A 27,548-nucleotide genomic window follows, 5' to 3' on the forward strand; every position below is an offset into this window, starting at 1 on the left:
GATAACAATTTAGCTACAAGTGAAATTGGCAGTCCGATGACCAATGTTCCTTCTTGTTTTCCTTCCTTCCATAGCCTTCATCAGAGGTAAGCTTCAAGCTAATGGGGTTGTTTTATTTTTGCTAGAGTTCTAAGGTCCACAAACTGGAGTCAAATACAAAAGCAGTTTGGGAAGGTGGACATAAAATTGCAGAGGAAGGTGACATTAAACATGCTCTCAGTGATCATGCAAATAGGCCAACAAATCTATTCTTCCCCCTCTTCCCAAAGTTGTCTTAGTTTATGCAGCCTGCTTAGGGAATAAAGGGCTTTGTTGCTACTCTCAAATGTTTAAGAGTCACAAACTCTTGCTATCCACTGCACATTACCCAGATAGCTATGATAGATCTACCAGTCTACCTTCTGCTTACCTTTGGCCTTGTTTGCCTTTTCTGTGTATTTTGATTTTTTGTGCATCATGGTATGGCTTCTTTCAAGCTAAAATAAGTCATTGAAAAAAGTCACTTTTACCTGTGGAAGATGGCATTGTGTGTTTGTGTGTAGTATGATGAGTTTCTCTGGAAAAGATTTGGATTTCTGAGCTACCAGAATGAAACATAAAATCAGTTATGTTAGATGGCCATGAATCTCACTTTTGTCACCATTTGCCTGAATCGAATGTAGTATCCTTGCTGGTTGATTTGGTATGTGTATATGGATGAAACAGCTCTATTTCTTAAGAGAACCTAGGTATTGGGGGTTTTTAATACCTTCCTTCATTCTCTTACCATTTTCAATTGCTTAGCATTTGGGATTAGGATAAAACATTTTAGAAAACCTGTGCTGAGATAAGGTAGATGGGTGCCAAGGAAATCTTGGCATTTCTCCCAGAGCTCTTTGTTTAAGTATTTCCATTTAGGACACAATAGACTACGACTCCCTTTTGGTTGTTCATAATAAAATGCAATATGTATATGTAATTTGCTAAACTTAAAAAAGTAAAAGGGTTGTCTTGTATAAGTTAAACAATAGTGGTACAAGAGTACACACTTGCTGTGCTTTTGTGATATCGCTGAATTTTGTAATTTGCTTGGTTTGAACTATTGCAATCCGATAAAGGGCAGTGATCTATTTTCCTTATATAGCTGTTTCAGTAGAAAAGGAAATGTTTATCTTTTCCCTGGTGCTTACAACACTGCAGTATCAGTGCATAAGGGACCCTGGTGCGCTTAGACGCTTAGGATACTGCTACCTCAGTTTTTCAAGTTCTAGATGTTTGTGATGGCAACCCGGAAGCACAACCCACTTTAAAGGTGTGAAGGGGTTACAAAGCTATTGTGGGTGAGGGATTTGGACCTTCAGTGTCATTCTTTTAAATGCAAGGTAGTTAATGATGTTTTCTTCTGAACTGTGTGCTGTATTCCTGCTTTCTCAGCAGCTGAATTCCCCATGGCGTTTCTTATGTTTTGAAAAGTCATTATAGAATATGTGGGAATTTCTTTCATAGAAGCCGACTTCATCAGATCAGCTGACCTGCTGGGTTTTTTTACACTTTCGATGAGCATGTGAAAATGAATTTAACTTCCCATTCTGTAAACAGTTCATATTAGTACATTTAATAATACTGTCCAACCAGTTTCTAGTGAATGCTGGAATGGGGAAGCAGATGATCTAAATCCGTGAAATAGAAACTCTGAATGTGAACTAATGTGACATCATGTCTCTTTACAAGAATGATTAAATCAGATGCCAAGTTGTTTGAACTGAATAAAGCAGATTACAGTGGAGATAAGAGGTATGAAAAAGAATAGATGAAAGGTGAACTCATGAAGACTCGGGCAATTGTATTTCTCTACAACAGAAAGCTCAAAGGTATTTCATTTCCCTTTGGATTCCTGAGATTATTGTTATCATTCTCATGGTTTGGTGGGGAAAAAGAGCACTCAGGTTTTTTGTTTTTGTTTTTTTTTAAAGAAGCAAAATAAGTAAAGCTGGATGATGGTAGGGGTCTTTCTTTTTAAAGAGAGGTAGGTAAAAGTTCAAGATGAGAATGTCTGGGTATACTGGATGTTTGTAAGAGGAAGCCGTAGTATGTGTGATGTTCAGGGTTTGGTGCACAGGTCAGTTTAAACGTATTTGAGGTCTCTTCTAGTGAAGAACACCTAACTGATGGACAAAGCTTGTTGGTTTACTGTAGCAACAGTTTTCATTGTCAGTTAGCGTTAAGATACTGCACCGTTTTCATATTAGTGAGGCATCCTTGGGTAACTCCTACTTGTTCCTTTTTAAAATATATACATGAATTCATTTTTATCTTTAGCATTTAATACATATATATGAAAGGCATATGTATGAAAATAGCTCTGTCTGCTTTTGTCGTAGCCTATGTACCATCGCTAGTTATTCACTCCCACTTGATATAGCCTCAGCGAAGATGTTAGAGTTTGCAATCATCATACCAACACTTTGTTTGCGGTGAAGTGTTTGTGTATCTCCTCCACACAAGTTTCTTTTATGCTAGTTCAACTCTGATTAACAGTTTTCAAGAAGATATATTTTAATTAAAACTAAGTAAATATGGAGGAGGAGAAATCTTAGAAAAAAGTTGTGCTAACAAGAAGGTGGAAGCAGTCATGCTAAAAATATGAAAATTGCATGCTGTGCTGCCATTTTCGAAAGTTTGTTAGTGACTCGTATGGCCAGGACATTACTCACCTAAGGAGTAGGCGAGAACATTCCTTTGAAATTGCAGTCCATACAGTATCTCTTTGCGCTTTTCCCTTTGGGCAGAAGTCCACCAGCAGTTACCTAGTGGGCTAATGGTCTATTGAGAAGCATGAGTCATATGAACCAGTAGTCATTCTGCTTGTGATTCCCACCACTCACTTCGGTGTATCTCTGCCTTGAGTAGGCACCAAACATGCAGGTGTCATTGAGAGCTCTCACACAGAGATGACAGGTCATTCATCTGAAAACTCAACCAGATTCCTACAACTTTATGCCTTGTGTCAGGTCCATGCATGCGGGTTTTTATACATATGAATAACAGAGCTTAATGCATATCCAGCAAATTAAGGACTGTTCAGAGGGACTGAAGCTGTCTACCCTTTGTCTGCATCAGTATGGATAGAGATAAAAACTTGCAGGCAAGCAAGCATTTTTATGAATTTTATCATGGTGATGATTGATCTAGTACTGGAATTGCTGTTCAGAATTAATGTTCTCTTCTTTTGTAGTGTATGCCAGGTTGAGTTACTAAATTATAATTAAAGGTACTGAAGCAGTAGTATATCGAAGATGTGGCACTACATTTCTTAAATTTGTGTGGATACTATGTTAGTATGTGGCTTTTAAACTTTTTCTTGAGAGAATATGACTCTTTTCCCCTTGCCACCCCATCTCCCCAGAATAGCAGTCCTGATGGAATCTATTCTGAACAAAGTGTTGACTTAAAGCATTTAAGTTTTGTGACATGCATGACTCATGCAACTGTGATCTGACTTCTGTGACACACAGTGACTTCTTATACTTTTTAGCTGGCATGAAATGTGTCTTCATTTGAAGAGAAATTTGAAAAATCCAAGTCTATATGTTTCTTTAAGAAATGGAAAAAGTAGGAAATCTACAGTAGGCAATATATATAATTACTTAGGTCCAAAGTTGCCCTCCTAGGTATGTATGAAAAGTATCTTTTTGTCCACTGAAGGGTTTTGACCCTTGAAATTTTTCTTCTAGCAGAATGGATAAGAACTCAATCTTTGATTAGTCTCTCCCACTGTGTCCCAGTAATCTGCTTTAGAAAATTGGGGGAACCACAGGAACAGTATGAGATGGGCCGGGGGCTGTGGAAAGAGGAGAAATCATGAAGATTCCCTCCCCGGCCCCATCAGCTAGAGTGTCCTGAGCAGAATTCGGCTCAGCCTTCAGCTCTATTGGCAGGAGAAAAGCTGAATCCAGCTCAAGGACTAGGAAGAGAAAAATGAACACTTGCTACAAGTTACTGGACACTCCTTCACTGGCTAAGTTTTTAGTTTTTAAAAAGTTTGCTGAAACTGGATTCATCTTAGGTTTGGAATAATCAAAAGTAACTTTATCATAATCTGGACCCATCATTAATGTGATAAAATGTGTGTGTCCTTGAAGGTACTTCAGGGGTATGATGCTGATTTTTTAAAAATGCCTTTGAGGCACATGTGAGCTTATTAATTTACAGAAAGATTGCTTCAAGGTGCTGCTTTGGATCAAGCCATCTCAAATTTTCTTAAAATTTTGCACCTGACATATTGCTAATTTTATTCCACAATTCTCAGTGTAAGGTGTGATGATGTCACCCCTCTCCTCTGGATAAGTTCTCTTTCTGAGTTTAAGGACTTCAGGGAACTCCACACTTCATGTGCCTCTAAAAGGAAGATAGAAATCCACTATTGTAACTTACAGTTAAGTTTGTCTTATCAGGTCAGGGTCTAGATTGGGTTTACCTCCTTTCGTGTCCTTTCTCATGATTTGAAATGTTTGAGTGTGTTCAGTTGTGCTTTCTGTGTGCACAGAGAAGAAAAGGTTGTAGCAATTTTGCTACAGTTCATGTCCCTACTAAGTTAATATAGGGAGCAGACTCTCTGGAGTCCAATTGAGTCAGCTGAAGAACATTTTATATCTTTTGGTGGCTAGGGTTACAGCAGATAAAGGGACGTTGGCACTTTAAAGACTAAATTTGATAGTCTTTAAGGTGCCACAAAACTGTTTCTTAGTTTTGTTGCAGTATACCAAGGGAGGGATCTTATGGCCTGTGGACAGTTTTGGACGGGATGCCTTGTATGCCTAAATGTAGGGCTAGAAATGGTGCTTGGAGCTGGGAATAAGCATTCCGGCCTGGCTTGGCTTGCAGGTCACACTGAAAGAACTGTGCTGGCTGCTCTCCGAGTCAGGAAAACAACCTTGCAGAAAGAGGGTGCTTTGGCTGGCAGGGAAAAAGACCTGGGAGGCCGGTATGCAAAGCATCCTACAGCCATCCCAGCCTCCTCCTCCCTGTATTCCAGCTAGACCAGGAAAAAAAACTTCTCCAGTGGAAAATGCGGGGTGGCAGGATATGGGGATGAAGATTGCTACCACTGCTCTTCCTGCTTTGCGTTGGCTGCTTGTAATTTTGTGAGTTCAATGCGTACAGGCATTGCAGTACAATTGCATCGTAATATGTCACCTTCTAAATGGGTGTGTTCTGTAATGATGACTTCTAATTTGGGTGTAGTTTGCTTTACCATAAGCTCATGAGTTTGTATTATATACATGTTTTTCTTCTGTAATCCAGGCACCCACTGTACTGTAGTATTTCCGTCAGTAGGCTGCAAACTCTTAGTTCAACAAGCTTTGGGAATAACAAGAAGATATTGTATACCCATAGAACACTGTCTGCGTTTCAGGAAATTCCTGCATTCTTGGCATTATTTGTAGCTAGAACAAAACATTGCAAAAATTATCTTTGGGTAACACTGCTCTTCCATAGTTCAACTTTCAAGACTTTGGATCTTCAATGAATGATTGTTCCGCAGTGCTGGTAACCCGACCAGCTGTTACTTTCCCTCTTATAGAAACAGTGTTTGATTCACTGCAATGTATAGTCCTAATGTACTCATTGGATTGTGTATATTACAGGTCTTGAACTAGTGGGATGTAATATAACACCAAACTGTGTCACCAGTTAGAATTTGGAGAATCAAAGAGGCCTCCAACTTGATTTAGCAGTTTTATCTGATGCATAGTATGTGGGCCAATGTAGTTGGCCAGTGTGGTATAATGGTTAGATTGGGACTTGGGAGGTCTGGGTTATAGTTTCCATCTGGCTGTGAAACTCATTGGTGACACTGGAAGAATCAGTATCCCTCAGAGTAACCTTGTTCCTTATAGAAAAAAGGCAGAATATAAACATAATAAATGTAAATGCATGATCCTTTTTTATGTCCACCCTAATTACTTTTTTATTTTATTTATTTTTTTCAATTTATATCCTGCCTTTTTCCTACAAAGGGCTCAAGGCAGTTTACATTATTCTCCTCCTCCATCTTATCCCCACAACAACCCTATGAGGTAGGTTGGGCTGAGAGTCTGTGACTGGCCTAAAGTCACCCAGTTGGCTCCATGGCTGAGCGGGGACTAGAACCCGGATTGTCTGAGTCCCAGTCCCATGCTCTTAACCACTACACCACGCTGGCTCAAAAAGAATTTTAAGAATTAGGGGTAGCTGTTTATTGGGGGTGGGTGTCTAATAAGGAATGACATTTTGAAATGGCTCTTTTGCTTCAGCCTGCTGTTTGGGGTAACTTTTCCAAGGATGCTCTATTTTGAAAGATATTTTTAAAGCACTTGCGTAAAACCCATGGTTTGCCTATTCCTGATTGGTGCTTTGAATCCCAAAAGAATTGAAGTAGACGCACAGGATATGGTATAATTTTGCTTTGTGGCATTTGTCATCTCAAAAAGCAAACCACTGTGGGAGTGAGAGGTGTTCAAGCCCTGGAGGTTAAGATCATAAATTCCTACAAATAGCAACTTGTTGTTGATGTTGTTAACAGAGAAACATAATTCTAGGCAAAATGAACTAAGAAGCATTTATTAAGCAATTTGTGTCGTGGGCTCCACCTTGCTTCCTCACGTGGGTCCCAGAAGACGAGTATGTTGATTTTCTCTTAATGCAGACAGTAAAACCAGACTATTTTGGTATCTACTGTCATCTGTGGGACTAAGCTGTTCCAGAAGTAGAGTTCTGAGACTAGCTGCTCCCAAAGCTATCAGTGGGACTTCCTCAGCAAATGCAAATATCCTTAATGCTGGAGAAGCTATTGAGCTTTATGCACTTTCCACTTACCTTTAAAAAATAGTGAAAAGCAAGAATGGGAAGCGATATTGAGCAAAAGGCATGTAATGTCATTACCTCTCCAGGTGACTTCACCATGCCCCATTCCTACCATGCTTCTTTCTTGCTTCTGCATTATTGTATGTGATTGCATCCAGGTTAACCCATTTCTACCATCTTTTCTATTAAAATGTTTTTAAGCCTAAAGTGTTGCTTACAAGAAGAACTATCGCTGGATCCAAAATCTCACTTAGAATTAACTGGAATACCGTTACCCTGGGAATACTGTCAAAGAACTAATTGGATTGTGTATGTTATTGGTTTTGAACTAGTGGAATATAACATGACACCAAACTGTGTCACCAGTTGGAGTAATAACAGCTTAAAATTAAAATTAAAAAGAAATGAGTGAGAGATAGTGAATACACACATATGATGAAATGTTCAGATTGAGTATCTTATTGAGACTTGGATTAAATATAGATGTTTGTTCAGCAAATCCATGTTATGGGTAGGACGCATGAAATTTCATGTAGTTGTGTACTGATTGCTTTATGTTCTCTGATCAGTATTGGATAATGTAGCTGAGCAGTTGTACCTACATCTTGGGAACTTTTAAGAAGCTAAATATACCTACTTGGCTAGATCTTAAAAGGAAGCAATTTATGGAGTGTGTTCTCTTCTCTGATAGGCATCTTCCTTCATTCTCTGATTGTTGGCCTAGTTCTCTGTTTTGTTTGAAAGCTGAGACATTTTAATCCTTTTCAGTTTGTCCTTCTAAACAAAGCCGTAATTTGGACATTTGTGCGCAACATGAATTCTCTAACTGAGACCTAGCTGGCTGTAGGGTATGCGCTTTTTCATTCAGTGGTTCTTTTTCATTTTGGACATTTTACACCTGTCTGAGTTTTTTTGATAGGCTATTTTAGAAATAGAATTATTGGTGGGAAAAGCTTTTTGCTCTGCATAAAACCATTTCCATCAGCTTTAATACACAGATGATCCACAGCCATAAACAAAGACTGAAGTGCACTGAATGCTAAGCACTGCATTTGCTTATTTATATTGTTTAGCATAAATTCAGCCTTGGAACACTATGTTATAAACAAGCTGGAGGAGGCTTCAGCAAAGTTCCAGCAACATGGGCAGTTCCAGTGAGCATTCTGAATGTCAAGGCTGTGGAAATTGCATAGTTAGGTCATTGTTTCGTGTTTTGGGATGGAGGCATTATTAATGGATCTGGAACCAGCATATTGAGCAGCTTGGAAGCCAAAGGTACTAGGATGACAGACTTTGACTGTCGCAATCAAGAATGCTGTCACCAGTTGTCAAATCAGTTATTACACAATCGGCTTGTTCAGCACTTCCATGGTCAAGAATATATAATTGTATAACTCATATCCCCACTACAGCTACTGCAAGCATTGGGTGGTCTTAATGAAACAACTTTTAGTACCAAATAGTGATGATGATGATACACTTACTTTGTTGTGAACTGTCCAGAAAGCTTTGGCTATTGAGTGATATGGAAATATTAATAATAATATATTAACAACAACTGCACTGATGCTAGAAACACCCATTGTGCAAACAAAAAGAATACGCTTGCAAATTTTGCTCAAAGGCATTAATTTTAAAGAAAAATGAAACTGCCTTTTCTGTGTCCTTTCCCAATTGGGAATGCAAATCTGTTGGATCTTCCAGGAGCCACCTATTCTCGATTTGATGTGCTGCATTAAATTGAAGTGGCACAGCTGGAGACCCAGAATCTAATTGAATAGTTCCAAATTGGTGTCCTCTGGGAATTCCTGGCATGATCCTGTCTTGCTTTTGCCCTGAGAACAGCCTGCAAAGGAATTTGATGGGGAGTCTCTGGAGGGAACTTGCGCTAACAGCAGGGAATTGCAATGTTAGCCAGGCCTGCAGCTCTTACTAAACAGAGATTCAGTACATTTTTGGACAATGACTGTGTCATCAGGATGTCAGTTGTGCCCTGGACACCACTGACAAATCAAAACTTCAACAGGAAAAGCCTTCCTAGTAAGTGAATTGTATTGTATTGTAGCTTGCTTTTGTCATCTGTCGGCCACTGGGTCCAAAGCACTATTGTAATTCTTTTATTACCTATTATCTTGGCCAAATGCCAAAGGAGGGGAGGCATTATTTACCCTGATTTTACTAACTGCTGTTTACGTAATAGCATTTGCATCCTGACCTTCTTTCAAGTTGCTGAGGACAACGTCTATGGGGTCATCCCATTTTATTATCAATAGCTTTGTGAAGCAGGTTAGAAAAAAAGAATTTGCATGTCATGGTTGCAATTCCTAAAATGTTTAATCAAAAAAATCTTGGGAACAGGTGAGTAAATCATTTCCTGTTTCAGTTGATCCAGGAATGCTCCATTCTGGGTAATTATGTGGTATCTGATCCTGGATAATGTGGAGATCTGTTTAGCTTTAACCATGTATTAGCACTGTGTACTGTTAGATAATTCATATGATTTTCCCTCTGTTTTAACTGTGTATGTATGGCTTTTCTTTTTGCCTTTGGTTTGTAGAGATTCGAGCTCAGCTTATTGAACAACTGAAATGTCTTGATCAGCAATGTGAGCTTAGAGTCCAACTGCTCCAGGACCTGCAAGATTTTTTCCGCAAAAAGGCTGAGATTGAGATGGATTACTCCAGGAATTTAGAGAAGCTGGCTGAACGATTTCTAGCAAAAACAAGGAGCACCAAAGATCAACAATTCAAGTAAAATGCTTTTCTTTGTCAAGGAAGTGGGGAGGCTTACTGAAATAATGGGATGGAGATGGGCTAATGACGTATATACGTATTACATTATGAATGTCATAACCAAACATTTTGGATTTGTGTGTTTATTTTCTGGCTTTCATCAGCAACCAAAATATAGAAGAATACCCTTTGGCCTACCACAGTGTTAGCTGGTAGCAGAACTCATGTGCTGAGTGAACATGCATGCTCTGTGTAATCATATAGTGCTTGTGTTCATTTCCTGGTAGCCTCTTTGCTGGAGAGCTACATGAACTCCTCCAAAACGTGAAACTCAAATGTAATCGGGAATTATGTCCCATTCTTTTGATTGTGCATGGAAGGAGATGATTTGAGAGTGGAAATTTTCGTGAAATTGAGCTGTGCAACTGTAGCTTGTTGCTGATCATTAGGAATTGTAAGCAGCTGTAGATTTACTTAATGCCTGAAACAGTTCACACAAACAACATCATGGGTTGCTATCAGGGGGTTCTTCCTCCTTTTGATATGCACTGGCATCAGTGTGCATGGGTTTTCTTTGATGCAAAAGATGAAGTGGAAATTAATGGTAGTGATGAAACTGGTGTTATGTATTGTGAATTCTCTAAAAAAAATTAATGAAAGCCTGTGGAGCATCAGTGTTGAGTGGAGGGTGCTCAGTATTGGACAGTTCTTGCCCCTGAAAAGTAGAGCAGAGGTATGCAACCCCTGACCCCTCGTGGTTGGCCTGACCCTACCACCAAATTTCCCCTAACTGTATTCTACCCCAGAGGTCCAAATACTTATCAACACGGAAGGAATGATCCAGATCAGCACCACTGGATGTGTGCACATGATGCCTGTGTGTGTTTGTGTGTTTCCTGCTCTCACAGTGAAACAGGTTGTATACCCCTTATTAGAATAACAATCTGATCAGTAGTACATTTGAAGAGGGGGGGGGGGAATTGTGGCTTTAAGCCAAAAGGGATTCTTGAACCGTTTTGAACCATTCATGAATCCCTGTCAGCTGCATTTATTTCTGGACCTGCCTGTAGGCATTTGAGGATAGTCTGTTTAAAGGGAACTGCAACAGAATTGCAGTGTAAGTCAAATATACCAGCTCCCCACCCTTTTTTTTTTTTTTTTTTTTGGTCTCAACAGGGCATTCCTTAAGAACTTAGTACAAAAAGAATGACCTCATCCTCATTTGTCTCATAACTGCATGATCCTAATGATTTATGTGATTAATTTTTAAACTAAGTATTATTTGAAGAAAGAGCTGGTTTCTCATAATTGCCCTTGTGTGCCCACAAGGCCTTTTTCAGTATTTGCTTTCTAGACTTAGAGATGTGGGGAGGAGGGGGAAAGAAATCTGTGGCCCCTAGGCAGCATCTAGGGGGCTTAGGATATTTTGAATCTTCAGATGTGAGGTTAGAAAGAGCTCTAATCATGCAGCTGGGGATCCACACTAGGATACCCCCCCACACACACACACACAAACACACTGGCATGAGAAGAGCTGCCTTAGAGAAGGGGTAAAGGGAGTGTTCCAGGGGGCGAGGAGGGAGGGAGACTGGGACCACTGGGATGCAATGTGTCTTGCCGGTACTAAAGCCCCCTTCCCTCTCTTTCTGAAGTGGCAAAGCTAGATAGCCTAAAACAGCTGACTTCCATGATGGGAGGACCACTGAAGTGAGGATCTGCTACATAATCCTCTAAGTTAGTAGGTTTATGGGCATTTCCATTGACTTGCTCCCTTAGAAGCTACGTGTGAATGTGTGATTCCTGCCTTCCATTGACCACAACTGTGCTAATCCACTTGTTGCAACATTACATATAGGAAGATACCAGTTCATTATGTAGGACAACATATTTTTTGAAACAGATCCAAAAATGTGGCATGGATGACACATGCTTTGTGTAGTGCTTCTGCAGTGTATATCTAGAAAGCAGAGCATTGTCAACTGAAATGTTTTTGGTCCTCATGTTTTCCAAAATGACATCAAAAATATACAGCAGAACATTGCTTAAAAGAGCAGAAACAGGAAAGCAGCAAATAGGGCCCAAACCTTTGGTTGTTTGTGCCTTAAATTTGTGTGGTTTTGCAAGATTCTTGTTCCCAGGAACAAGAACAAGATTATTAGCAAGATTCTTGCTCCCAGAAACGTCTGCAAGTTTCCCAGATCGATGTATATCAAATTCATAATTTGGCTACAGTGGAATATACACAGCATGTCAACTGTAGTTTTGGCAGCTGCTTGGCTTGTGGGAATGCTATGCAAAATTATGCAAATGATGTGTAAATTAGTCAAAGCCTTTCATGTTATGTTGGACATACAGTATGGCCTTCGGATAGGCAAGGTGCTCATCTCTGATTGTCTATCATGAAAAAGACTTTCTGCTGCAACAAATATTTCAACAATGTGTGAAACTTGTCATGTTCTGTTGTCAGGATAGCAGCTGGGACTGCTTTGTGATGTAAAGCTGGCCTTGGGATTGGAAAAAAAATCAGCTCCAGGGATACTCAGCCTGTCCTTTAAGGAAGAAATCCATCTGGATATGTATCTATTCCAAATTCAGTTTGTTTAATTTCCAGCCATTGTGGGATTAGAATGATTTGTTTTTATTAGATGATTTAATCACTGTGTTTGAGGATATGGTTTGGCTGTGGTAGAAGAAGCAACCTTCTCTTTTACTAGAAAGCCTTCCTCTGAAAGCCATTAACTCTTTACCCTGTGGCTTCCTTTTTGTCCTGCTTTGATGTGGTTCACCTTTTGTTCTCCCCCTTACTGATGCTTAATGCAAACATCCTCATTAAAACATATACTGCAGTATATCACTGCTAAAGACAGACCCCTAGGCCTTGCTCATAAAGAGAATTGTGAATGTCCAGCCCCTATTTATAGAACAGTAACTGTGTCCTGGACTTTTTTTTTTTTGCTTCCCCTTTTCTGCAACAGAGGCTTAAAAAAACTTTTAAGAACTGCATTCTCTTCTCATTCTGTGTGTAGTAAAAGAGAAATGACTTTTTTGGATGATGGTTAGTTCTCCCACATTCCAAATAAACTACTCTTAGTTTTTTTTCCAGTGATAAGTGCAAGGATAAACTTCTATTTAATGATGGTGTCAAATTTCCCTAGTGGACATGCTCTCTCATTAGAGCCATATCACTTATAGCTGCTGCTTTTCCTTTGCTGGGCATTTCAGATGAATGTTTGATATGGAAGCTGTTAAGGTGGCCCAGCAGGTTTTTAATTGATGCTGGAGGAAATGTCACTCAAAAGTCCTTGGTAGTACTTAGAGTGAGAAAGTATGCCTGCACACACAAACATATCCACTCCTTATCTCCATTCCTCTGTTTCATTCATGCTGTTTGTGAATGCAGTTTTGTTTTTAAAATATACTGGCAGAGTTCCTTTACAGGCATAACCTGAAGTTTGAACAGAAAAGGATTTTGGGGGATAAAATGGCAAGAATGGTCTGCCTCTCTAATTTGGAGCATGTAACTATTTAGGCTATGGAAATTTTGCAGTTTTGTGGTACGTATCTTCTTTCTCCAAGCCGTGGAATTTTCAGAGTCCATGGAACTCTTCATCATTTTGAACATTTTTTCTGGTGGCTGAAGACCAAATTTCACTCTTGAGCCCTTTTTTAGTTTTAGCACCTATATATTATAAAGTGTATTAAAACAGTGTTTTCCTGCTGTCACAGGTGGCTTTTAATAGTGTGATCATCCCCCCCCCCCCTCGCCCCATTCAATCACACTGTAGATGTTCAGGCAGAAAAAATAACCAATGAATAGGTAATCAAGCTCACCATAACAGAACAATGTTGGGACTGCTTGGTCCCATATTATCCAATTCAAATCAGTTTTTAGGAGGGCATTCAGAATTTACTGGTGGCCTATAGCAAAAAATAAATAGCATCTCAGAACTCAGCTCTGAGTCAAAGGCTCCCAACTCCAGAACCCAGATTCCAGTTATTCTTCTACAATAAATAAATAAAGTGAACAAACTGGAGAATAACTGCTGCTGAAATGGGGAAATGAATTCAAACAGTCCTTAAAGTCCAAAAATATAGACTGTTTTTAGTTTACAGATTTTGTTTTTAACATATACATGCACATGTGTTACAAAGAGAAAAATGTAAGTTTTAGCATCAAAGGCAGTATACCTCTTTATAACTCATGGCTGAAGGACATAACCAAAAGTGTGCATTTGCTCTTGGATCCTGTTTGTGGGCTTCCCGTGAACATCCGTGGCTAGATGGATCCTTTGCCTGGTTGAACATGACTCTTTTAATATCATTATGTTAACTTCTTGGTTAGTGTACCATCTCCAAGTGCATGCATATTGGTTCTAATAGACTTGAGAGAGAGAGGTGAATATTGGAGAAAACTGGTATTTGGCAAATAAGGAGTAGAAGGTGGCACTAAGGCAAGGCAGGAGATTGAGGGGTTATGCAGACAGGGTAGCTTAGATACTGGAGACAAATGTGATGGATACCCAAAGAAAAATAAAGAACTGCTGCTGTCTCAAAGCTTACAGAGTTCAAAACAAAACATGCAAAGTCTCAAAGTGTCAAGTTTTGGAGCCAGTATGGGTCAAAATGAAGCCAGACAGTTTGACTAGGGAATGAAGAGAAAGCTCAGGGGGATTACTTGCCTCTTGATTGATTTGATCTAACTAGGCAATAGTAGAGCAATAAGTAGTGAGCTATAAGTATACAAAACAAGTTATTATCAACTAGTTCTTTAACAATCTAAGGCAGTGGGGATAATCTGCATATGCCTGCATTCTGGGAAGCAAGAGAAAGTCACTGGAAACAACAAAGAAGTCAGACTTCAGCTGGCCTGCTCAAAACAGTGGCCCATGTACCTAACAGCTTGCAAAAATCTATAAATGTGTATTTTCCTACTTTTTATCCTATAGCATGGATAGAATGGATTCTCCATTCACAGTGACCTGCAAAGTGTGAGCAATATTTGTTTCCTGCCTGCAATTAATAACCTATATACCTGCAGGTGGTGCAGCGGTTTAAATCGCTGTGCTGCTGGGCTGGTAGATCGAAAGGTCGCCGGTTCGAATCTGCACAATGGGGTGAGTTCCCGTTGCTCTGTCCCAGCTCCTGCCAACCTTGCAGTTCGAAAGCATGCAAATGCAAGTAGATAAAAAGGTACCACTTTGGTGGGCAGGTAACAGCATCCCGTGCACTTTGGTGTTTAGTCATGCCAGCCACATGACTACGGAAACTGTCTGCGGACCAAAGCTGGCTCCCTCGGCTAGGAAACAGAGATGAGCACCGCCCCCTAGAGTCAGGCATGACTGGACTTAATGTCAAGGGGAAACCTTTACCTTTACCTATACCTGTAATAAATGCAAACTGGATGCATTATTATAAGAGAAAGCAAGAGTGCTTGAGTGGCAGATGTCTACTCTCCAAGGACTAAGAGAAAGTAAAGTATTCTCAGACAAAAATGGTGAATATAGAAAATGCTGAATTAAGGAAAGCCAATGAAGAGGAACTTCCTGGAGAAGGTAGCAGTTAGAAGCAGAAGAATCAGAAGACACTCTACTCCGGTGGACCTACAACAGCTAAGTCTGCAGGACAGCCTGCAGAGGGAAAATTACAAGAAACCTATGCAACATGAAGCAAGATGCAGAAAGACAGTTGACCAAGAGGAAAAGAGTCATCATTGTGGGAGACTCCTCCTTGCTTAGGATTGAAACCCAAGTGTGTTGGTATGACCCATGGGCTCACCAGGTATGGTCTCTCCCTAGAGCTTGAAGTAGAGATGCAGCTGAGAGGTTGCCAAAGCTCATACAGTCCATAGACACCTATACATCTATCACTCTCCTTTGATCCATGTGGGAACAAATGATACTGCCAAACTGAGCTACAAAAGATTGCATCAGATTCTGAAGCTCTGGGAAGGAAGCTCAAGAACCTTGGGCCCAAATAATTTTCTCATCCATCCTTCCATTTCTAGGAAGAGAAATATAAAAGGGAAACAAAAATACTGCAGGTGAACATCTGGCTATGAAGAGGGTACTGATGTGAGAATTTTGGATTCTGTAACCACAGACTATGCTACCTATATAATGGACTGCTGTCAAGGGGTGGGTTCTTCCTCCAAGAACTGGAAAGAATATGTTTGGCCACAGAATGAACTGCAAAAGTTTTTTAGCAGAGCTGACTTCTGCTACTCAGGCGTCATTCCTTTTCCATCTTAAGATAAGCCTGTTGCCCTTCACAGACCTGTCCTTTCATTCTCAACTGTTTGTGTCACCTGCCATCTGTTTGTTGTCAGTAGTTTCCCATAAAATGTCTCTAACATAGCTAAACCAATTATAAAGAAGATGTCACTTGAACGCCCCATGGTGTCTGGGTAAAGTAAACCGTATACCATGCCGTATAATTACCTAAATTTGTGCAAATTTCCCTCAAAGATTTAGTGCTAAATTTATGCAAATCTCCACAAAGGTGAAAAGGTTAAATATACAAAAATCTCCTTAGGGTTCAAAACTGTGTGCATACCTTCCCAACACTGCGGGTGGGGAAGGTATCACTGTCTAGGGAGGTACTGAAGTACAGAAGTTAATTGACCCATGTCTTTTCAAGGTGTAGTAGAAAGAAGATATAGTTAGTGAAACCACAGGAAGTCACTAGAGTTTTTTTGCTGCTGTTGCCAGACAGGTTTTCTAGACAAGCCACGCACAAGCCATTGCATAGGATTCAGAGGTTGCTGCTCTGAAGATTAGCCAGACAGCCATGGGCTCAACAGCAAGCCGTGGACTCTTAAGGTGACCTGTGCATGGTTAAGAAACCACACTGAGGAACAGCAAGCAGCATGCAGGAACATGCTCACTTACAGCAACCCAATGTTTCAAGGGGAAACCCAGAAACATTGTGCAGTTACTTATCATAATAGTCCTCATAATCACCTTCTGTGGAGACCCAACAGATGATTTGCCACTGTAAGGGTCCTAGTGCGTCTCCTCCCAACTCAGTCCCAGGGAACACCATGGAGCACTTAAAATTTCCTTTCAATATTCTTCTTCCTTTATATGGTCTCCAGTCCAGTCTGCATCCACTGGCAAATACCTTCAGAGCATTCTCTTGTACAGGTGTGAAAGTAGCTGCGATAGAGAGAGACAGAGCAATGGACCGTCAGTCTACTTTGACATGTGGCACCCCTCCATTGTACTGGTGAAAGGCTTTTCTGTGCCTTTGAGCCTGAGTTGACAAAAGCAGCCAGGGATTGAACCTTGGGCCTTCTACATGCAAAAAAATGGACTGGTGTATCTCACAAAACAGCCAAACAAATGTAACACTAACATCTGTTTTAAGACAGGATTATAAATTGCCTTTAGGAAACAAGGATAATCTGTGGAAGTAAGATGCTAAGAAACAATTGTCAGTTTTGAATATCAAGATAGCCAGGACATCCCAGCATGAAATTCAGGAGGCTGTTTGGTTGCCTGTGTGAAGTAAGAGGATGCAGATCTAGCCTGGCAGCCTTCAAGCTGAGCACTTGTAAACAACAGATGTCCTTAATTTTGGGGTTGAGGGTGGGGGAAGAAACCCAAATATCATAACTGAATTTCTTAAAATTAATAGTCCTAATTAATAGACCTAAGCAGTAGGTTAGGTCATTGAAGTGCTTTGAAAAAGCAATTCCTGTATGTATTAAGACAGTGTTAAGCCTTTAGAATTCTGTCACACTTGATCTAAGAGCATCTTGAACTGTGGTGTGCATCATCTGTAAATGATGGTATATTAGAAAGAATACTATTTAAAAAAGACTTGTATATAGTAGCTCGGGTTTTACAATGAGGTTATAGAAAGAGAAAATGAAAAAGCAGATTTGTTTGTGTTTGAGGAAATGGCAAGTTAGTAAATCAGATCTATTTTTTCTTTAATGTTGGGATGTGAATTATTTGGTGTTACTAAAGAAATGCATGAAGAACTTTTCTACTGTGATCTTAGACACTTGCTTGATCTGCATGAATAATTCTACCAGGGATGTTTCGATGTGGTCCTAAACTTTGATATATGCCAGTATAGTCCACATTTTTTTCATTGCAATGTTCTATTATGTGAGTCTTCTGATACATCCTTTCCTTAGCACATGGTGTCACAATCTGGGAAGGAGATCTAAAACTCCTTTTTTGTCCAAAACCCCAAACTGTCATTTTGTCTTGGCATTCAGATCTCATTGAAAGCCACCAAAGACTAAAACTCAAAAACCTAGTCACAGAACTCACATCAAGTTTTTTCAGGAGCTGTCTCAACAAGAAAAATAAATATAGTAATTGAAGTTGCTGCAGTAGTCTTAAAATGTTTTTATGGCATTCTGTGGAGTAAACTTAGCATATGAAGGTGTGAGAGTTGCTTGACACCTGTGTCCGAACTCCCCAGTCTCTCACTGCAAATTGAAATAACTGCTTTCCAAAGTGTTGTACATGATACGCTTATTAAACCAGACAGAGCTTATTTGTTTATTTGTTTGTTTAATTTTTAAAACAGAGCAACCTACAATTTGGGTTTGTTGTTTGATTTTGCCTTATTGAATTGGTTGATCTTATGAAAGTTCTGATGCATTCCATTTCAACCTAAGTTCGAAAAGCCTTTATAGGGAAGGGAAGTTCAAATCAGAACATACATTGGAAAGTTCACAGGGTGCTTCAATGTGCCCACCTTAATGAAATTCTACTCTACAAACCTGTATAGTTCAGCAAGTATTTTTCTTGATTGTTTTGTTGCATTTTCTAGGGCAGCCTTCCTCAATCAGGTACCCTCCAGGTGTTGTGATCTTCTTTCAACCCCGGCTACCAGTCTGGCTTACTCATCTTCCCCATACTTTCCTTTGTGATCACTTGTTCAATAACATTTATGCTAGCTTGTTGGTCATCATAGCTGAGGATGATGGGAATTATAGTCCAATACATTCAAGGACATCAGGTTAGGTGGCTGATTACACAATTGTTTAATGAAAGGGTAATAAAAGGACCTGTTTCGGTCCTTCCTTGGGTTTTTAAATAATCAAACCTAAATGTATTTACTTTGAATTGATTCTGTTAGTAGTAAGTCATCCAAGCCTTTTGTGTTCCAACAGCATGCTTAAATCTTGACACTTACTGGCAACTTTGTCTGCAGTATAGATTTCTCAATTACTCTTCTTGAGATCTTGCCTGTTAATGTATCTGAATGCAAGTAAAGCAAGTATTGTGGAAAAACAGGACTGATAGTTTTAAAAGAATGTGCTCTCAAGAGCCTTTAATTTTGGAATGCCTCCTTTTTTGCTTCAGGATTTTGTAATACAGTTTTTGAGAACAAACATTAATCAGCACCCAGCAACAGTGTTTTTAAACCAGTACAAATGGGATCAAGTCCCAAATTTCTTTAGCATCTGCAAATTAGGATAGAGAAGAAATATTTGTGTTTCAGTGCAAAGAGCGCAGTACAGTTGAACCATTTCCAGTCATTAGGGAAATCTCATCTTTTAATTCTTTAAAGCCCAAGCTATTAGAGCAATAATTTCCAACCAGAAGTAATGAATTCGAGCTGATCTTTTATCTACATCAAGGGCTAGGTCCTTTTTGAGCACTGCATTTAAAAAAAAGTTCTCTTTGGGTGGTCTTAAATCTAAATCAGAACATTTTCCATTTTTTCACAGTTGCATGATACAGTAGTATTGAGTGTTACTTAACCTTTTTTGTAATTTCAGCTAGAAATACTGTAAACCCTTCCACCATGGAATTTCTGTGGGGGGTAGTGATACTCCAGTTATGAGGGATAGATCTTGTGTATATATGAGTGTTACTGTGAGTTTTTAATTTTTAAAGCAAAATCTTTTTTGCCTCCACTTCTGCTTTTTCCAGCAGATCCTGCCTTTCTAGTCTATCTTGTATAGATTGTTATCATTACCACAGGGTTAGTCCTTATATCTGCAAATATTTGTCAGTGCTCAACTGCCTTTGCTAAATGGATATTATTTATGTCATTATTTATTTTATTTATTATTTATTCATTTATTAACTTTCTAACCCGCCCCATTAGCTGTACAACTCACTGGGCTGGTTACAATAACAATTTTGTGCATCTCTTTGAAAGTTTAAAACATAAAAGGACCAGCTTAACACAACTGAATTACATAAGAAGTTGAGTAGAGGCACTATGGTGTAAAGTGAAATCTAAAGTTGGTTACCAGGACTTGTGTCCTTGCTGCAAGAAGTTTTGGCGGTGAGTAGATGGCAGGCCTAGACAGAATGTGGTGTCACCTTGTGCTTGATCATCTCTTCCCCCACACCCACCTCACTGAATGGACTTGTGTGTGCAAGGGCATGCCATGTGTCAACATGCAAACTGATGCTATTAGAAACCAGCTGTACTAGTTGCCATATTTCTGTGGGTCCTTGGTATTTCTGCTATGCACTGTCTTGGAATAGCTTTGTGAGTTGTGGTACAGCCGTATCGACAGCTGAAAATTGTTTCTTTAACTCGTTAAGTGTCCGTATCTTTTGCTTTAGTTTTATATGAAGGGAAGAAAGCTATTTTATGCTTTTCCATTCTAACATTTTTAAATTGGATTATTTTCAAATTTTGAGCATGCTTGCAATCCATATCAAGATGCCCAATAAAGCAATTTCAGGTGGCATCGGATTTAAGTAGGCAATCTTGAAAAAAGGAAGAAACTGGTAATTTCAGTCCTTCAACATTAGTATTTGACACTTTACTGGCACAGGCATATCTTGTGACCCTGTTTACTGTTGAACTTCTAGCTTGCTATTTCTTGATGGTTTTATAAATTCAAGTGGGGCATGGAAAGCTGGAATTATGGCAAACATGACAGCAAGATTTCAATTTTATTTTATTTTATTTTTTTGGCAGCACATGGATAAGTAAAGGCTTAGTATGCCATTCTGGCTGGACTAGGGAGAATATCCTATTTTGTGACAAAAAAATCAGAAGGAGCTAAAGGGAACTGGTTAAAAGTACAAAACTGCTTTCTGAAAAGAAATTTTCTGACCACCGTAACAAGTTATGTTAGGGCAGCTCTCTCCCAAGAAATGTAACTTTTAGGCACCAAGCTAAGTCATTTCCCCTAACTGTTAGTGATACTTAAGATATTTGATGTAGCTGATTTTATTTGTTTTGTTTTTTGTTTTAATATTTTCATGTTTCTAAAAAAACATTGGAAGCTACCTTGAGTACTTTTGAAGCACAAAAGTTTTGTAAATAATTAATTACATTGTGTAGGTAGCTTTTGCTAGTAAAGTGTGTGTGTTTGAGTAAAAGCATGTTACCTTAGCAGTTTTCCATAATAAGTTGATTGCTGGGGAGGCTGGTCATGAATAGGCTCCTCTGCTGTTTTCATCCTTCACATTGTACTTTGGGCTCAAATGGATGAATGCCAATTCTGAGTGGGTAGTTTATCCTTGGGCAAAACACTACTTTCCACAGGAATCAGTGACTATCTCCTGAAGCAGCTGTGATGCTCTTTTCCTATTCTTCACTAGTTTGGGGGAAAACAAGTGAAGTTTTTGATCCTTTGGGGGGAAAAGATACAAAATCTAAAATATGGCAATACCTTCATTAAGAACAAAGCAAAACATCACGATAGTGTAGAAGTCTCCATTAGGCTGGATATTAAAGGAAATAGAGACAGGAGAGAGAAATCACCACTAGGATAAAGCCATGACATCTGTAATCTGATCGAGTCTTTAAATGGATTCTAGAAGTTGTGCAACTTGCAGTGCAATCCTATGTATGCCTAAAAGAAGTAGGATTCACTGTTTGGGGTAGAACTTACCACCAGATAAGTATGACTAGCATCATAACCTTGGGTTAGCATTTGCTGGACACTTGGAATTTCACTGTTGGGACAATGAAACTAAATAAAACCAAGCAAAAATGGCTGATTCCCAATTGAAAAAAAATGGAAAAACATTATCCAATAAAAATGTACAGTTCCAGGATGCAGGTTCCAGTGGTAGGTACAGGTGCGATATGTTTCTCTGGGATACAGTCAACAAATGAGTCAACCCCAAACAAAATCAGACACGGTAATGGTCAAATTCCAGAATGATCAACACAGGGAAGAGTCCAGACATTAGATCAGACACCAGCTAGAGGAATCAAGGAGTGGAGATCTTCAAGTGGGCCTGGGCTGGTATTGAGCCATATGCCGGATTTGTGCTTCCTGCTGGCTTCTGATTCCTTCCATACACTGTGTAAGGTCTTTCCCCTTAAAGGGACAGTGCTTGCTCTTGAAGCCTTTGGCTGCAGCAGCATGAAGGCAGCTGGTGTGTTGGCAACTTCAGGGTCTGGACTGGCAATGAGATTTTATCTAGAAGTGTGTGTTGGGGGGGTGGGGGTCTGATTCCAGGAGCTCTTCCAGGGCCGAGTGCCCTGACGTGAGAGTTGATACTGCTACAGCCAGATTTTCTTCTGGATCTAAGAGGACTATGTCAGATGCTTCTTCTTAACAGGGGAAGTTTGAACCCTAGGTCATGGCATACAGCATGTAGGGTTTATGGTCATCTGTCTGCTTTCCTAATTGGGGCATTCAGGTCTCTTGTTTTTGACAACATTCACAGATGAGAGTTTGAAAGGTTCAGTTTCCATGTACATAAATCATATCTGGAGAATTGCTTCTATTATAACAATTATTGTGAAGGAATTCCTGGTGCACAGAGCATATGCTGCCTTTTATACAACATGATGCAATTAGTCTGTCTAGCTAGGCTCTGTCTACTCCGACTGTCAGAGTAGGTTGGGTCCTTTTTTAATGTAAAGCATATGCTGTGCTGCTAGCCACACATATCCCCTACCTCTAAACCCTTTTTACAGTGCGCACATACCATCCATACATGCATTCATATTGCCAAGACCTAAAGAGCAGTTAAAACAAAGGAGGGTACCAGCCATATAACAGCGAGGTGCCATTTTTCCCCCAGCCTGCTTATCCTCCTGGCATTTAATGCTGCTTCCTATCCCAGTCATACCTAAACTAGAACACAGTGCTTCTATGATGACAACAGCAAGAGTAGAGGACCAAGATGAGAACTGAAGATGAGAATTACGATGGACAATACAAATGGGAAATTTGGTAGCAATCTTTCTCTCAGAGTAAAGTTAGACTTTCTGATCAAGTGAGGAGGTAGAGAGTTAGATGGCCCATAAGCAGACAATCCTGTGTACTATATTGCAAAGAAATGTTGTGCTTGTCTTTTGCTACTAGATTATTTTTTAAATATTTTCCTTTTCTACATCAACATGTTCGTGTGTGTGTGTACATACACATAAAGAGCATCATCTATGGTTGTTGCCTCTGAAATGAGTTCCATTTGGCTTAGTGGGATTTATCCCATAGAAAGCCGGCACAGAACCTTATCTGTAATGTCCCTGACACCAAGAAGCAAACACAATTTGTCTTATCTGTTAATACTGACATTCCAAATCTTCATAGTGCTGTTTGGTTATATGCAAAGTTATGATTTTATTAACAGATTGAATTCACAGAACATCTGGTATTGAGGCCAGTTAACACTGTTTGTTCTAACCCTTCCTTTGATTAGATCATCCAATACAGTTCTAAGTCCCTTAAGGCACATGAGGTAAAATGTTCCAAACCAGCTCAGCTCTGAGTGCCCCAGTGCTCTGTCCTAAAAAATCTAGCCGAAAAAGAGAGTCAGTGCTGTGTGGGTTCTTGGAGATTTAAAGCAAAACAAAACTCCTCCTTGTTTTGTTTCCCAAATGGGAGTAGAGCTATAAAAATCACTGCTATGTTGTATTTCTTGCTTTGTGAAATCTGAATGAACTGTCTGCCATCTGCATTCTTGATTAGGATATACTGTGCTCCTTCAGCTTCAGTGTGTGGTTGTTAAAGCTATTAAAATGGGAAGCTTGTTTTACAAAGAGGAAAACATCTTATCTTGAAGTCACAATAGCAACACAGAAGGGATATTTATTGATTTATTTATTACATTTTTATATTGTGTCATCGCTCTCAGGGCTTTCAGGGCAGTTACCAAGAAGAGAGTAAGTTTAAAACATATAACAGTGAAATGAATGCAAAACAAGTCCTTCCCTGGGTGTGCAGCCCTTAAGTAGCCCATGCAAGGTGGAAGGGTCACCACCTCTGGTCTGTGGGTGTTGGCATGGTGCGCCTCCCCGCTCCCTGTCATGACAGCTTTCCAAAGGAGAGTCTGCTGCCCTGCAAATACCTGAGGAGTTAAGCCCTTTTTATGGATAAAAGCATTCTCTAACTGTTAACTCTTGCGATATTAATGAATCTACCAAACCAAGTTCAAGGAATGTAAGAACAAAATATTGCCATTTTGACCCAGTCGATGAGGCTTCTGCACCCTGTCGTTTTTCTTCTGTTGGATTGCAGTGGTGGAAGTTGGACTGCAACTCCCTTAATTAGATGTGCTTCCTGAGAAAAGTCTGACACATGGGGGTGGAGGAATGGCAGGTTAGGGAAAGCTGCAACAGACCATATAGGAACTCAGCATTTTGTTTCTATCAGGTATTTCTGAGAAGTTTGGAAGCATGGCCATTGCAGTACATCCATTCTGTGCCTGTTGAGATCTGATAGAATTGTACCATCATTCCATGTCAAACTATTGTGTTTAGCATTCATTTTATTTATTATGTTTTCATCCCATAACTACCCCAAGGCTCTCGGGGAATCATACAACCCTACAGCCTCTTCTGTTTGTATACTATCTTGTGCTGGGAGTTAGAGCAGCCTTCTCCAGCCTGGTGTCCTCCAGATATGTTGCAGCCCAACACATCTGAAGGTTGTTGGCTTAGAGAAGGCTGTGCTAGAAAACCTCGAATGCCAAAGTGCTCCTAGAGTATAACTAACACAGCCACACACAAGCACAGTCCTGTGGGAAGCATAGTGGCATCAGAAAGATAATGCAAGTTCCCCTAGGAAAAAGACGCATCATTCCATCCTGACCTCTGATCTTCCCAACTGACACAGGCGCCCATCAAGAGAAAGGGGGAGCTCTCACATAGACAAAAAGAAAGAAGGAATGATTTCCAACTGAAGTACCAAATCTTTCAGTATAGGGTCTCAAGGTTTTATTAGAAAGTTAGGGGTGGGGGTGACCATTGCCTTTGTCTCAACCTATCCAAAAGGGACCCATTTGGGTGTCAGATATGACCCACGAAGAGGGAAATTTTCTGAAGGAAGTGGTGCACTGGTTCCTGGCATCACAGCAACAGACAATTCTTTCAGTTCCTAAATTGGTAGTGTTTCTTTACCTGTGAAGATGTTCCTCTGGTATCTCCTCTCTCCGTGACAGATGTAGGTTAGAGAGGTAGGCAACATGAATGCAAAAACCTTTTCCAGGCCCTCTTGTTGCTGCTGTCGTACAAGTCATACTGTATCCCATTTTGTTTTGTCAGAACCATGTTAGATCTGGCAGAGCAGTACAGAATTGTGCCAGAGCTGAAGAGGGGATTTGGATTCGTGTCTCCTGATTTGGTTAGGAAAAGCTGGCACAGCACCATTGGGCATATGTTTATTTTAGCCTTTTAAAGAGTTATGTATGTTGAGGATTGGGCTTGGACTAGGATGTTCACAGAAGGAGGTTTCCCCCACCCCCTTTCCTTTACCCAGGCCCAACTTACTTGAACAGCCCTGCTTCACTCATGCAGTCTGCTCACACTCTAAGGTCAGAGGGGGCTGCCCTTATTTCCTCACAATCAAGAGTGTTTAGGTTGATGAGCACAAGGAAGAGGGTCTTTTTGGTAAGCATACGGCTTTGAAACCATCCCCCAGTGGAGGTTCATCAGGCCATTCGTACAGGTATTGTGTATGCCAACCTTTTCTTAATTTGGGGGCAGCTAGTTTTACTTGTTTCTACTGAATGTTGTTTGGTGCAGTCTGCTTTTAATTATCTTCGATGCTTTGGAGGGAGGGTTCCCACCCTTCAAGGCAGCCTAAATATAACCTAAAATAATATTTTATTAAATTTTGTAGACAAATTGCAAGCTACCTGTTTAAGATTAGTGGCCCTTCTATTAATTTATACCGGGGGGGGGGGGCACAGTTTGAAAGTTGGTAGCCTGTAGGCAATGTCTGAGGTCTCTCTGGTGTTCCTTAGTACTTGATTGTATAGTGCTGGGCTGCCTAATTCTGTGACAGTGGAACAGCTAAATCAGATCCTGACCATTGTCTGTATTAGAAAACATTAGCCACATGCTTTATAAGGTCATTTGAAAACCCATAGCCAGGTGGCCTGTAAATATTATGAAAGAGAATAAATAGTCTGGCATCCCCTTTGCTATTTTTATATACACATGTAAAGGAGAGGGAATGTTTGTTTCCATTGCTAGCTTATTGTCAAGTTCAGGGTGTGTTGCCTTTTGATCTTTTTGTTGGCTTTTGCTTGTAGCCATCCAGAAAATAAGAGTGTATCTCCCCCCCCCCCCCCCCCCCGCGCTTGTATGTACTGCTTCTTTTTGGCAATCAAAGCTAGTAGTAGCTCTTAATCACTCCAATTCTCTCACTTGAAGCAATCTGGATCAGTCATTTCCTGTGATATTTTTCACAGGGCAAAAAACTCCGCCATATCAGCTGCTTTGAAAATGGCATTCTTGAGTTCAACTCTTTTGTTTAACTGAAGCTAACTCCTTTCTTACTACAGATCCATTCTTTCTCACTCTGTCTTCATCCAGTGGGAACAACAATAAAAGTCAATAGTAATCTGTGTTCCTAACATTTCTAGGACAGTTTAGCAGCAAAACCTTCAAAACTGAAATTTGAAGCAAAATAGGCAAGTTCATAATGAGTATCTCTAAAGCTGGTTTTTCTGTGCAGTTGATAGAAGGACTGAGGCCACAGTATGTGAGTTAGTATGTATCTTATGATTTGTGCTGGTTTGGGACATGCAGAAGTTCAAATGAGGAGTGTTTCAAGAAGTTGAGGGAAAGATACGTAGTTCTCTTCCCCCTTTCTCATTTAACCATTGCAACTTCCCTTTTAAAGCTAGGTTGCCCAAGGTTATGAGTCAGATTCATAATTAAGTGGGTCTTGATCCAGGACTTAAGGGCCAGGTCCAACAGTTTAATCCCTCTTCCATGCCATTTTAGTTCAGATACTGTAGACTTGAGAGTTACGCTTCCTCCACTACTGTATATGTTAGCAGCATATACATTAGGTCTTCCCATGACTGGACTGGAAATATATCATGTGCCATTCTCCACTTGCTTCTCTAAATTCTAGGTTTCCATCTGCCCAAAATAAATGCAGAGTCGTCATAACCTGCATTTCCCAACCTGGTATCCACCAAATTGGGTAGGTAGCATGGCCAGTGGTCAAAATGCAGAGGGCACTAGGTTGGGAAAGGCAGGATCATTTGGAACTGCTAAATTAGAAGTTCAAGAGGTAACTCATGCATATCTGATCTAAAAATAAGAATGTTATACTTTAATCTTGTGTTTGTAACCATTGGACTGACACTGGTCGGCTCCTCCTTTGCTTTTAGTCATCAGAGTATCACTTTATTGTATTATTGGTACATAACTGGAAGGATTTTCTTAGTAAACCAGGGACAGGTGGCAACCCAACAAATGTGCTTCAAATTTCAGTTTGCCAGAAGCAACACAGCAGTAAACCAGTGATGGTGTGTAAAGTCAACTATCAGCATGATCTTTAGCATGAATCAGCCTACTTGATAATCTCATCTTCCCATGTTGATGCCCAATTCTTCCTGCCTCTGCACTTTTAAGGGAAGGATATCGCATGGCTTTCTTTAGGGAAGAAAGCCAGGGTGGGGGGAAATCCTTTGTTTAACTCCAGATGAGCTTTAAAGTGAATTCTACAGCTGTTGAATACATTCCTGGCATAGCCTGGTTTTAAAAATATTTTATTATTGCTCCTTCCAAGCATTACACAATACAGTGGGAAAAAAAGAACACATGTAAATGAATGATAAAAGGAAACAAAGTAAT

The 27,548-nt window shown here is 39.9% G+C and overlaps 1 protein-coding gene across 7 annotated transcripts in view; it reads left to right on the forward strand.

The window, feature by feature from the left end:
- Window positions 1–27,548, forward strand: part of SRGAP2 (SLIT-ROBO Rho GTPase activating protein 2) — a 200,730-nt gene that overhangs the window by 57,783 nt on the left and 115,399 nt on the right. For 4 of the 7 annotated variants that reach the window (XM_044446203.1, XM_044446211.1, XM_044446238.1 and 1 more), the window contains one exon: window positions 9,383–9,575. In XM_044446203.1, the coding sequence (XP_044302138.1) occupies window positions 9,383–9,575 (193 nt within the window). Of the gene's footprint in view, window positions 1–1,225; window positions 1,362–1,725; window positions 1,851–9,382; window positions 9,576–27,548 lie in introns of those variants that run through there. The other 3 variants (XM_044446229.1, XM_044446247.1, XM_044446221.1) reach the window with 3 other exon arrangements.

This window comes from Varanus komodoensis, unplaced genomic scaffold, assembly GCF_004798865.1.
Source record: "Varanus komodoensis strain SLA01 unplaced genomic scaffold, ASM479886v1 scaffold1, whole genome shotgun sequence".
In the NCBI taxonomy this organism is placed as follows: domain Eukaryota; kingdom Metazoa; phylum Chordata; class Lepidosauria; order Squamata; family Varanidae; genus Varanus; species Varanus komodoensis.